Source organism: Thunnus albacares, chromosome 11, assembly GCF_914725855.1.
Source record: "Thunnus albacares chromosome 11, fThuAlb1.1, whole genome shotgun sequence".
Lineage (NCBI taxonomy): Eukaryota > Metazoa > Chordata > Actinopteri > Scombriformes > Scombridae > Thunnus > Thunnus albacares.
Window position 1 is genome coordinate 9,673,950 of NC_058116.1, and position 14,342 is coordinate 9,688,291.

Genomic DNA, 14,342 nt, shown 5'->3' on the forward strand with positions numbered 1-14,342 from the left:
TGGAGTCAACAGCGATAAAGAGAGTGAGGGGGCGGAACCCTGCTGAGCCCCTGCGCTGAACGACAGCCAATCGCTTCGTTCTCCTAACTGCCAGTCACCGAAATCCGTCCAATACCCGCAGTGCCATTTCTAAACTGTATTCCCCACTGTGTCCTCCAACTGTTGTATGTTCTGCCAATCGCTTGAGGACAGAGTGGGAAAAGGAGCAAGCAGAGTTAGAAGCCGGACAAAAGAACTTATAGACCCCTTATATACATATTTTCCTAATGTTTTAGAGAGCGTGGTGTGGTGAAAAACAATTGCGGTGAGTACGGATGGACTTGTCAGTGTAGTTATGGAACCCCCTTTAAGCAAGAGGAATCCGGCGATAAGATTAGCGGATTTGGCAGCGACTCAACCCCTTCCTCATCAGAATATGACAGGCTTCCCGGGGCTAGGGGGGCATCACCCTCTCTCCCACCATGCCCACCTCCACCCTGGGGAGCTGGGCAACGACCCCGGAGTGGCACTCACTCCATTTGGACCAGAGCACATGGCACAGACAAATGCTCTCAAACTTAGCCCATCTCAGCACATTCAGAGCCATCACGAAGCCCAGACCGCGGCATCTTTCACTTCTGCTCAGACCACAGTTGGTTTCCCCGTGGCTCACCCCCACTCAGGCTACTCAAGCAGCAGGGACTTCATCCTCAGGAGAGAACTCTCAGCCTCTGCTATGCATGCACTTGGCGACCAGCATAGTTCCGCCTCCTCCCCTCATCACCATGGCATGTTCATCTCCCCAACAGGTGCTTATGGGCACGCGGAAAGTGGGGCCCATTCACTTTTCACTGGACTTCACGACCAGGCGTCCCCAGGTGCCCACCACCATGCCCTCAATGGGCAGATGCGCCTGGGTATACCGGGGGACATCTACGGCAGGCCAGAGCACTTCGGGCACAGGCCAGAGCACTATGGACCCTCCTCTCTCCACAGCTACAACTCCATGAACCTCAATGTGAACATCGCTTCTGCTCCTCACGGAGCGGCTGGGGCGTTTTTAAGATACATGCGGCAGCCCATAAAGCAAGAGCTAATCTGCAAATGGATTGACCAGGAGCAAAGTCCAAAAAAGCCCTGCTCTAAAACTTACAGCACAATGCACGAACTGGTCAACCACGTCACGGTGGAGCATGTCGGGGGACCGGAGCAGAGCTCCCACGTCTGTTTTTGGGAGGAATGTCCACGGGAAGGAAAGGCTTTCAAAGCGAAGTACAAACTGATAAATCACATCCGAGTTCATACGGGAGAAAAGCCCTTCCCGTGTCCTTTCCCGGGATGTGGAAAAGTGTTCGCTCGATCGGAGAATTTGAAGATTCACAAGAGGACTCACACAGGTCAGTAGATGTTATTGTGTAAAACTTGCAGATCGCAACGTGAACAATATCACTTGGCCGCAGAGCATTATAATCTATCGAGGCGACCATGTTTTACTATTCACATCCTAAACGGATCGACATGACCGTGCGTAATTGCGCGCACAAGCGAGCAAAAAAGTTTTTATTCAATGACGCATTGGCACAGTGACTAAAACGTGTTTCATTTCCTTTCTTAAATATAAACTTTTTTTACTCGCCGAGACGCCTGCAGTAGGCGTGAAAGGATTAGGGCATATGATTTGTAAAACGTGCTTACGTACATACAGGACAGCGCTGGAACACGCGTAAATGTAATTATCCCCAGGCGTAGGACGTTTACGCAAAATCTCAGTTTATATATGAACCAGTCAATGCACGTAATGCACGATATCTCATTATGTACCAGATTTATTAGTTTCGGTATTGGTTCACTGTTGGCCATTAGAAATATAGGCTATATGCTACGACTCCTGTACTGCTGTATGCAGAGAAAGAAAATCTAACCAAAACACTAAAACACGTCTTGATGAAACGTTGGTCAGAGCTGCATAGTGTTTAAAGTTTAAGACTGTGAGTGGTGGCAGAGAAACTTGCAGCTGCGTTAAGATCTCCTGGCTCCCCTTTTGAGAGCTGTTTTTGTTGTTAATACTTTAATGGAGGGTCGTGTTTTGGCCAAGAACGAGCTTAATGTTGGCCTCATGCTATAGGCCTCCTCACATCACTGAATGATGCAGAATCCCCAGAGACAGAAATAAGAAATCTCTCAAAATATTAGTCAAAGTCCAGGTAACGTGTGTTTATCACTTATCATTTGGGAACTATACTCCAATTCATTTTTTTAATTTATTCATGCAGGTTAAGATATTAAAAAAAAATAAACCTGCATGTTTTTAATTTGAGTGTGACACTGTGTGTGTGTTTGTGTGTGTGTGTGTGTGATGAGTTATAACCAGAGTCCACCACAGTACATAAACGGCTCCTGGTGGTCTCCTGAGTGCCCCCTCTCTCCACATACACACATACATGTAACCAGAAGGCCTTAAGGCATGTTACACGTGTTCACACAGGGAAATGCTTTGGACAAGTGGGTGTGGAGTAGTGGTTGTAGTAGTGAATGAGCTCTGCCGAGGAGGAAGCCCCAGTGGAGAAGTGCAGACTGCTACACACCGTGCAGTCAATGAGAAATTACCCTCTTGTTGTATTTAAGTTGGTGAGAAGCCGTGATTGAATGAGTTGGAAGAGAGCAGACTATATGAAGGATGCATGATCATGTGGCAAATTAATTTTCTGCTCTAGTGATGCCATAAACGTGTGTAAAAAAAAATGTATATGCCCCATAATGGCACTCTTTCATGACAGTGACATTATTGCACATGACACCAATTGTATGTATTTCTCATTTATCCAAGGAGAGAAACCCTTCAAGTGCGAGTTCGACGGCTGTGACAGAAAATTCGCCAACAGCAGTGACCGGAAGAAGCACTCTCACGTCCACACCAGTGACAAGCCTTACTACTGCAAAGTCCGCGGCTGTGACAAATCCTACACACACCCGAGTTCACTGCGGAAGCACATGAAAGTGCACTGCAAGTCCCCGCCGCCCCCTTCCACCAACGTCACCTACATTTCCTCCACAAACCCTCTTGGAGACCCTCTTTCGCCCAACTCCGAGCCGCACAGGAACCGCTCCGCGAACCTCTCCCCTCAGGTCACCAACCTCAACGAGTGGTATGTGTGCCAGGGGAGCGGAGGGCCCAACCACCTCCACACCCCCTCCAGCGATGTGCCAACGTCAGATTCAGACGATGAGGACTCTTTCAGAAATTCAGACCCAAGGACAATGCTCTGATGCCCTGTTTTTAGACGCACGTGACTGTCAAACTTGTCATCTAGTTGACCCCGTATAAGTGTGTAAATCCGTGGAATATTGATCAGATATTTTCATTGTGGTTTTACTAAACGACTGTGCTAAACGCAGACAATTCACATATATCATGGATGCAGTGTGGGCTTAATAACACGAGGAAGAAATGTCTCTGAGGTGCCCCCTGACCTTTCCTAAAATGTAGATCAATCTGTCAAACAACATATTTAACTTAAAGTTAAAATTGCTTCTTATTTGAGAAGATCAAAAATAATCACGTGAGCCCATTTCTCACTAGAACTTTTCAAAAGCATTTTTTCTCACAAGAGCAATATGCAGGGTTTAATTAACTGCATGTCTTAAGACTCAACTGGTGTGCTGAAATGACATCTTTCATGTGACCTCCCATCATCCCCTTGCAGTTTAATAACCGGCCTGCAATCAATCACTGTCATATTCCAGACATTATGAGGAAAAACAAATGCTTATAACCCCACCAGTGGCATCAAATATTTAGTGGACAGAAATAGATGAAGCTCTTTTTTTCTAATTTCATATGATTTCTCTAAGATGTGGTACAAACTTTGATAAACCAGGAAGAAGAAGGAAAAAAATGAGGAGGCAAACATCTGAGTGTCTTAAGGGTTCTCATTTTACCTTTTCAGATTTATACAATACATGTGTTTGGATGGAATTTTGTAATATTTAAGAACTATTTAAGACTATATTTTATGCAAAAATACACAAGTGTTATGCTCGTTAAAGAGTACGAGTAAGTCCCTTGAGACCCTAAATGTCTACACTGACAGGCTTTGACCCTGTAGGATTTGTATATATGTAATTGTACTGATGCTTGTGAATGTTGTGTAGTTTTAATTACAAAAAAAAGAGAAAAAAAAGTTGTTTTGTACATTGTAATTTATTTGCTGGTATCAATGTTGTACTGGAATTACAGAAACACCAAAGAAAAATAATACCAGTTTTGGTGATGCGTAGTACCCTGCTGATGTTTCTTTTAACTTTTTATGTTAATTTTTTTTTTTTTTTAAATTTAAATTGTGTTCTGTAAAAGAAGAAAACATTTACTTGAATAGGCTCTGTAATGTGAAACGTCCCTTTCTCGCATGCCTTTTTGTAGTGATCTGTCTTTCTCTTTGAGGTGCATGGTGCCAGTTGGATATGATGGATAAAAAAAAAAAAAAGAGATGAATCAGCTATGATTGTGCAGACCCTTGATGTTCAAATTTTAATTTACAATATAAAAATCATGCAAAAATTAATAATAAACAAATACCAGGACATATACAGTAAACATTTAACAAGTGTCAAATTATTATGATTTATTTGATTAATAAGAGTTTTGGGGGCATTTTAGAATAGAAATTGACTGGTTATACATATACTCAGCTGGACTGTGTTACTTTTTGGATTTGTATTTTAGGAAGGTGGATATTTCTTGTCAAATAATTACTTTTTTTTAATGTGAGCTGTACACCAATATCTCTCGAAACTTACTGTCCTGACATTACTATAAAATATCCACTGTTATATCAGAAAGGGGCCTAAAGGGCCAATAAGGCTGGTATAAACTAATCACTGAGCTAAAGGGAAAACTTATAGCCCCCTGATGGCGCTACCTCTGAAAGGCGCGACAGCACAAAGCAGCCGAGGCATGAATCATTCATGGGAAAAATAAAAGATAAAAGATATCTGACAATAAGCAAGGCCTTGTATGGAGTGTATAAAACAAGTCCCCCCTCTTATTTCCTCCATTAAAACGCACAATCTCACTTTCAAAGAGTTGCCTGTCCAGTCTATAGAATTAAAATTGACCAACGCGAGTCCTGCACCACTTCAAAGGCTGCAGCTTCTGAGAGGAAGGCTGGCCGCTTTGACAGTCTTCATGGTGCGTTAGGATTTCTATGGCAATTGGGTAGTGAGACGCTCACATTTGAATATGTTCGCTTGAAAAACACTAACTGCCACTAAATGAACTTAAATCAAAGCCAAGGATGCACCCTCTCCTGAAATGGGTGCCGCCACAGATGCACCGTTGGCAGGTAGATGACGCACAGTCTCCAGACACCCTGGTTACATTTGTTCGGTAAGGATCGGACACATTAAAAATACATAGAAAAAAAAAAAAGTTCGTGCAAATTGACACCTCGTAAAAAACACACACACACTGAGAATTATTCTGAGCTTCCATTCTGCATCAATTAAGACACTTGACTCAGGTCAGCCTGGAGGATGTTGGGGCTGAGGCCATAAAACGCGCACACTTAATCAAAACTGGAGTAAAAACTAATTCCAAATTCATTTTCAACCGATTTTTACAGTCTGAGAAAATAACACAGCAGCAGCATGTGGAGGCTTTAATATGAAGCAGCAACTGCAGGTTTGTTCAGTTGCGTTATGGGGCTTTTATCAGTTTTATAGCTGTCCTCTTTCTAAAAAACACTTTATCTGATGCTTCATTCAAAGTATAAGCACTCATGGGGCCCCCTCTCGTTTTGTGCGTGGACTTTTACAGGAGTAAGGACCTGAAGAGTAGCCTGCTCTTGTAGGTTCTGTTTGGAAACAAGAGCTCAATGAATGTTACAAAATAAACACGATGAGAAATAACCAGAGACAGTTCCTTCAGCATTAAAAAGGAGGGAGACTTAATAAAAGGAGTGAGGCAGTCACCCTTCAGTGAGAAACGCTTTGAAGTAGAACTTATTATCTGAGAAATACTTTTTGGTTGTCCTAACGACGCTGCTGAATGGGAAAGGCACTCCTTTGTCAGCGATTTGTTCTCCTTTAGTGGGATGCCCGTGGAAATCACTTACATGGGCCACCTTAACATACTGCCTGCAAATCAGTAACTGGCAGAGTCAGACATGCAGACGCCACTTTGGAGAGGACAAAGCAGAAAGTCGCAGTGAAAACGCCGCTGCTTCTCAATTGCGCCCTTTAAAGGGTTGAATGATAATTTCTCAGACGAGCGTAGAACCAAAACAAATGCCGTCTTGTCAGACTTTACAAGCATTATCCATCTCCTGAATGCTGTTGGCACAATGCACGCGAGAGTGGCTTGTGAAGTTATCATTTTGGTCACAAAAGTTAAGAGTGTAGTGTTGGAAATGCAGGTCATTCGGTCCGAGCACCTGCGCCCCCCAAAAATGGGAATACGCGTGGCTCACCTTGTAAAAGGTTCCGTTTTTTTGGAAATGAGGTAGGGGGAAAAAAAGCAGAAGAACTTATTTAACTTTATATTTGGACAAGGAAGCAGGTGTGGAGAAACAACCAGCTACCCCACCCACCCACCCACCCACCCAGCCAACACCACCACCACCCCCCAAACCCAGAAATCAAATTTAGAAGAACAGCAGCACCTTGTGACAGCTTTGGCCCGCTTTCGCTCAGTTTACAAGATTAAATCACACTTCTACTGTTCCGAAATATTAACATGGACACTAAAAAGTGAGTAGTAAACAGAAAAAAAAACTGTAAATACGAAATGGAGAGTATGGGTAAAATATTCTTATCTATGTTTATCATTCAGTTCGTGTTTTAGCGGTAAATTGTCTGTATTTGACTTGCATATAATTCATTAAGGTTCAAATACAACACGATGAAAAATACAGTGGAGATGAAAAACTGTTCATTTCATTTTTTTTTGCTAACTAGATGTCGCTCAGATTTTATTGACGCTTTTCACATCAACACTGCAGCTGATCTTTAGTTAAGCAAATGTGTTTTTCATTTATTTGTGAACTGTCAAACTTTTCTGTAGAGTCAAATAGTGATCAGAACTGCTATGCCCTAAATAATGGTTGTAAACTACAAAAGAAATTTGATGTCCAGACACTTACATTGAACTTTCTTTGCCACTTAAGTACACACCTGTTTGTCTGCCCAAGTCTAAACTTTCTCGCAGCGTGAAATCTCAGCCTTTCAGATTTTCCCTTTCTTACAAACACTCTGCTTTAATGGCCACATACTTCCTATCCAGGCGTTTTGCCAACTTTTTTCCCCAAAGCTCCCTACCTGGCTACTATCTTAAGTTTCATGATCATGTCAGAAAACAACGTGGATCCAGTCGCTGTTGCACCTTCTCCCGGCTAACTCGAGACTCTCAACTCTAAAGACTGCCTTCGGAGCAGGTTTTTTCCCTTTTCTTCCAGTTGAAGCAAAGCGCACAGACTCAGCTTTCATTCTGCTCTGCGAACAGTCACTATAGGTTATAGGTTTTACAGTACATGCACTCCAGCCTGCAGGGGACAATTCAGCAGCAGATTAAGCGACTCAAAACTTGTGTATTTTTGAGGAGGGACTCTTTTAACCTGATTCGTGGATTTTGGGAGCTGGGGGAGAACCAACAAATTCTTCGTCCGGTTTTTTACACTCAGACTCGTCGGACGTCTACAAGGGGGAAAGTCGCTCCTCTCCAGCCCAACTTCAGCAGCTGTGGTTTCACCTATTAGCCCCTATGTCTTTCCCAAAGGAGTGCGGGAGTTAAACATCTGACAATGGGCACGCCGGGGGGTCACTCAAGTGACCTGTACTTGGTTTTAGTTTCACAGGAACTTCATTAAATCAATTACTCAGGGAGCACATCATGATTTTTGTATTTTTGATATATAAAAAAAGACGTTTTACTTAATATGTTTGTCTTATTCTAAAACATCTTAAAAGAACGATGGGGTCTTGCAGGTTTAGTCTCTTCTATGAACAAATATAATCACAACCTGCAAATAGTGCACTTTGCACTGACATTTAAACAGTGTTGTTCTCAGTGGCACTAAGATATGCCAACAGCTTATTATTGTTCTTCAGTTTGAAAGACCTAATTTCAAATAGTTTTTATACATTTATTTGATTAACTTTAATTTTAGAAAAACCTGATTAGAATGTTTCACGAGTCAAGTCATGAGGCAAATTGTGTTTTTCTCCAAAATATCTTTCTATACACTGTTATCTGTGCAGCCATTAACCCTCCTGTCATAAATATGTGTTTTTAGTATAATAAATAGAGAAAAGGGAACAAAAGGGAAATAAAAGTCTTTACTGGTCAGAAAGAATTTAAAGGGAAAGCATTTGGAAAATTGCAATAATGGGTGCCAACAGGCAGGTACCTCTTAAGCATAATACATTTGGACATACTAACAGTTTTTGATTATGATTTTTGTGTGAGCTTAAATAAACTGAAAAAAACCCAACAATATTCCATGTACCAATTTTGGACACTTAACCAGTTATTTAGTTGTAATATCTAAACTAGAAAAAAAGTCTTTTCAAAAATATGTTCTACTTGTCCTTACTGATGATGATCACTTTTTTCCTTCATCTTGTTATTTAATGAATGACCTGGAAAACTCACATGACATATTAGTGCAACACTAGCAGAGACATAATTATAAAACTATCTAAATCTTCTAGGGATCTGGATACTTTAAAGATTTTCTATGTTGTCACGTGTATCAGGGATGCTGCTATTCAGACGAGCATGATACATCACTCAGAAACTGACATAATATCTGGTGGCTCAGTAACATCTGTGGGGGTAGAGACTTGGTGCTGGTCCAAAGCACCATCCCAGGACTGGGAGCCACTCCAAGGCAGTAGGTGAGGAGAGCAAGGTCGTCCACGGACAACCGCATGAGCCGGGCCCTGCTACCTGGCCCCTATATAGCCCACCGGCCAGAAAGTAGAAACTAAAGTGCAGATAAGCGTAAGCATGCTGCCCCAGTAGTCTCTATGACAGGGCTTTCCTAAAAGCCTCTAAATGCAGGATGTAGGCTTCAGCGTACTTGGAAACTAGTCTGACAGGGTGGAGGGAAAAGGGTGAACTATACTCTGTCAAAAGAGAACCAGATGGACTTTTTAGTGTAAGATATTTTGATTTGTGCCCAGGGATGAGACTGCTTAAAGGATCCTTTAGACTGAACTAAAAGAAACAGCATCATCTCTGGCACATGAAGAACACCCTGTATGACTGAAAATCTGTTTTGGTTATTTAAAAAAAAAGCATTTTCTTATGTTGGAGCAGTTTTTAAAGTCTGTGAGCAAAGGCAAATGAAATTGGATCAATGAGAGCGCCAAAACACTCCATTTCACATTGTGGACATACAAACTATAACTCCATAATATACTTTCCACATGTTGTTATTGAAGATACATTGATGTCAAAAATACCAGATTGAGGCCTTTGTTGCTTTCTTTATATATAAGGGATTACTTTCACCACCACAATCCCCGCTAATCAAATTTAAATCCATGTATCTCCCTGCCTTTTCAACCTGACATACCATAAAAAAAACCTATCTATGATTGATCAAAATGATTTCAAAAGCATAGTGCCAGTCCACCATTTTAATCCACCCCCATTCCTTTGCGTCTTCTTTCTCACCATCACTCTCCATTGTGGGCACAGATTGGTATCAGTATACCAGATTTGTGCAGAACTATCATGCCTGCAACATCAGAGGGCTGGCCCTGAATGCATCTCGTTTTATTGCAGAAAAGGTCAGCATTTAGAGAGGGGGGAATCATTCTGTCACAGCTGGGGAGAGGGGAGAGAGGGCATCCTTGGAAAAGAGGGAGTAGAGGAGGAAGAGGGCTACGTCCAGGTATGGAAAGAGGCAATACGAGCAGACTGAACTCAAGAGTCTTGTTAATATTAAAAAATAGAAGGGACCATCTGTGCCAACAGCAGCTCACAATAGATAAGAGTTTGACTCCTGCTCTGCCTATGAACGTCTAACTGTCTTCACGTAGTTGAGCCCCTGTTCATCACGGGCCAACTGGTGAAGTTGGTTACCAATCATCCTCAGCTTACAGTCTCACTGTAGGAGCTCTAATCCAATGTGATAAGCCAGTGCACTAGCAGTAAAGTATCCAGTGTGGAGGCACCACTGCCTCCTCAACCATGCAGAGCCAAGACCTCCCTCTGACTTCATGGAGGTGTCTGTGTGGATCCCAAACATCACAAGCCTCACACCCATTCTCTTTAACAGACTTGGGTTTGGCAATGACAGATATGGCTCTGGATGGGCAGAAGAAAATGTGGTGTCTTGATGTTTCCAACTGACCAGGGATAAGCAAGAAAGGAAATATGGCTGGATAGGCAATGAGATTGAGATATGGGGTCTCCATCTGACCGATGGCTTCAAAGAGATGTGGTATTGGTCGACTGAGGCCCCAGAAGAGGCTTAAGGCATAAATGATTGAATACCAAGATGACCTATGCTATTAATGGTGTCCAGGAAACAGTCCTGACAGCTCTCCATCCACTTCTCCATTTCCTACGCTGCTTTGTACTGCAGAAAAGATGTTTGGCCCTAACTAGGGTTCATGAAATGATACTGAAGAAACAGAAAGAGTAGACTGAAACGATCCAAGCAATCGCAAACCTCTACCTCATCTAAGAACATAAGCGGCACACTTATTAAGCTGAGCTCTTTTACGTGCTGTGAAGATACTGATGACATCTATAATGTGTCTGGTTGTCCCACAGGACACTTAGCTCTGGACTGTCCCAATCACAAGACTAATTGTATAATTAGGCCAGCTCCGTTGGGGATGGGCACCTTTTGGCCCTCCGCAGACACTTTCCATGGTAAATGACAGGATATTTCACAAACTATCAAAGCTTATCCATCTTAGTGACACTAAACCTTGAGAGATGGTGCAATTTTATTAACATGACTGATAGTTCACCAAAAAAAAATCCAAAAACATAAGATAGAAAGTCTCAAGAGAGGTGTGGTAATAATAAATGTCTAGTGTTTACACAAGCTAATTATCTGCTTAGTTTTAATAACATCTTGTTTAGGTCTAGTCCTGCATTGTACAGCAGACATTTGAATATAAGCTGCCTCCCTATGGACTGTGAGTAGACCAGCCAGCAGATTATGCATTCATCATTTCAGTGGGAGGCTTTCAGAGTGGTGCTTTTCTATCAGAAGTGAATTGGTCCTGAGGAGAAATGCAAGGGCCCCTCCCCTGTACAGGCGCGGAGAGTCCTTATTTCCCTACTTACAGCCCCTCCTTAGATTTTCAGCATCACCATGCGCATCATTATCGTTGTCAAAAGTTGTGCGCGGAGTATGAACTCTCGGTGATGGGGTCTGTGGCAGGCGCTGCCCGGGGGGAACCACGAGGAGGAGGAGGAGGAGGAGGAGACGGGGGTGACGCGCAGGTGTCGGTGCTTCAAATCTGACCGGTCGTGGCGAGGTTAGGACACCTCTCCATCCGGGAGGGCCCCATAGGTGCTCTCATTACGCAGGCCCCTGTAGCACCGAGCAGCGTGCGCGCGGAGAGGAGAGGTGCGACTCCTTCGGCTGAAAGTCTACCTCTCCCACCTGGACTCTGTCTGTCTGTCATAGCTCCTATAGGGAAGACTTCCAATATGAATTATAATAAGCATAATAACGACCGTGCGGTTGCGAGAAAGACGGGAAGGGTTATGGTAATGGCGCGTTACTGGAGCCAACAAGGCAAGCGTCAATTTCACAACGCCTCTGAGATGCCATATAAACTGAGAGCAATAAACTGAGTCATCACTTAAAAAGTAAGCTCATGTGCTGATCCGGCTCTGAGCTCGTTTCCTTTTTAATTTTAACAGCATCTGCTCCAACAGCAGTTTTAAAAAAATCTGCCTCATTTAAACGTTTGCAGCGCAGTCCTTCCTACATCATATTTCAGCATGTACGCCTGGAAAGTATGTTAAACAAATGAAGTTTCTCCAAACTTCCCCGCTGCACACTGTGACCGAGATTCAAAGGGCAAGTGGTGCTTCATTAACCGTATCCCCATTTACTTTAGATCCCCCCTGAGTCTCAGAGAGAGCGGATTAATGTCAATTACCTGTCATTTCGCAACACCTACAATATGTTATGTCGGCTCGGGCTTAATGGAATCACGTAGGCCCCTTTTTCCTAAGAAACACTTTTAATTCCGAACTGGAGGCAATTTTAATAAGAACAGGGAGGAAACTTTACATGACAGTGTTTAATTTTAATTTTGTAAATAGTAAGAATTTTGATGAGAGTTGTTTTTTGAGCTACAGACAAAATGTGGTTTCCTATCACAATAAAATGTCACTCATTTATCTCAAAGTGTGAGTGAGGAGTATGGGGTGAGACATACAGAGGACTGAATGTTATTTTTTATAACAGACACGGGTCTAAACGACTAATTAAGCGCACTTTATACGGACAAAATTTCTATATAGTTGTTTCCTAAATCCCAGTTAGTGGGATGTTTGGATTACAGAAAGTTTTAAGTATTTAACAAGATAATTAAAGATGATTTATTTTGCTTTAATAAAGTCAATTCTTCTCTCATGCAAACTAATAACTGTCACCAGCTCAGTAAAAGTGATTTCTCTTCAAAGACCTAAATGAATCGACTGCTATGCATGATGACCGTACTAAAAAAAAAAAAAAAAAAGAAAAGAAAAAGCCAGAGTACTGGACAAAGAAAACACCATCCAGCTCGAGGACCAATGATTCTTTCACTTTTCAATCACTCCTAGTCGTGCCCAGGATTAAGAGAGGGCTCTTGACTCTCTCTTTCACACAAAACCAAGAGTGCTTGTCAGCAACTTGAAGGAAAAAAGAAGAGAATAATACGTGAGTCCAGGGTTATCGTGTTTAATTGGATTAGATGGTGTCATGTTGAAGTCCGGAGCATGACAAACAAGAGGCAGACTGCAAGACGGTTGGGATATATCATTATCCCGCTTGAAGAATATTTGATAAAAAAAAAAACAAATAAAATAGTGAGGATGTTTTATTAGCTTTTTATACAAATGGGAAATTACTTATTTAAATCATTCATAGAAATTGCGCACGTCTCCATGAAAGAAGTGAAACACGCTGAGTTACCGAGAACTGTGGCACTGGAGAGGTTTATATATTGTCGGGTTTGTGTTGTTGGTTGTGTGCTGCGCTCATCTGTGCGTCAAGCAGCGGCAGCAATAACAAGGTGCGCGCAGCTGTGCGTGCAGGTGCGCGGCCTCCACCTGCTCAATTGGAAAGAGAGAAAAAAGAGAAAGGAAGAGAGAGAGAGGGAGAGAGAGAGAGAAAGAAAAGGAGAGAGGGAGAGGGAGGCGGGTGCAGATCAAAAGCCTTGGTTTTCGATTATGCAGAGAAATGGAAAAATGATCGTCGGATTAATTGTGTCGTTCAGTTTATACCGCCTTTAAATGTGTAAACGAGTGTTGACACCGCTTTTAACGCGGCTGATTCATTACAGTTCAAACTGTGACGCGTGAGTGTTACGTTTTAAGAGGAGCTGCGTGGATTTCGTATTTGGTTGTAAACTTTGAACTCTAAAGCCTGGAGGTTAAAATTGACAAACCCAGTAATGCGTCACATCAGACGTACAGCGCAAGTCCCAACAAACTCATCTGGTGTTTTGCACAATTTCGCTCAAAACCATCAGCTGTGAATTGGGGGTTGGGAAAAAAAGAACTGATGGTCGATGAAGACACTGTGAAAGCGTTTAGAAGATCCTCAGATATTGATATTGTGTCCAGGTGAACACGGAAGAACAAAGAGAGAGAGAGAGAGAGAGCACAGACACAAACACACACACACGCGCGCGCACACACACACATCAGATTTTTGCCTGAAAAGTCACAAGTCGAGCATCTCTGCCTAAATGAGAATTTGTTTCTAATGTTAGATCTCATTTTCAACATGACAAAAATATGCAACCCATCACTCATTGAATTAACATTTTACTGCCTAATTAGTTGTGAGGGGCAGGTGTGAGATTTGATCTGCGCGCGCGGCCGCAGACCTCCGCAGACCTGCTCATTTTATGAGGTGCTGTTACTTTTTTTTTCTCCTCCTCTAAACTGTCTATGTTGGTCGCGTAAACTTTATATTGCTTCGTCTTGTCTGGTGCGTTCAGGGACAACAAAGAACAGCAAACAAACAAACAAGCAGCCCATTTAGTCTAGGTGGGTAAAGTTACATGATTTAATTTAAAGCGGGGGTGACAGCAAGTAGGTGCGTCAGTTATGACAGGAATGCGCGCGTGCGTAACGCCCATCCATCCCGCTTAAATTTGGAATAAGAAAAAAA

General features: G+C 42.5%; 1 protein-coding gene across 1 annotated transcript; it reads left to right on the forward strand.

Moving 5' to 3' along the window:
- The first annotated feature begins 210 nt into the window (after positions 1 to 210).
- Positions 211 to 4,476, forward strand: zic5 (zic family member 5 (odd-paired homolog, Drosophila)). The gene is made up of 2 exons (XM_044366067.1): positions 211 to 1,376; positions 2,807 to 4,476. Exons 1-2 carry the CDS (start codon positions 335 to 337, stop codon positions 3,244 to 3,246), a joined length of 1,482 nt encoding a protein of 493 aa, XP_044222002.1. The 5' UTR covers positions 211 to 334; the 3' UTR covers positions 3,247 to 4,476.
- The last annotated feature ends 9,866 nt before the right edge of the window (positions 4,477 to 14,342 follow it).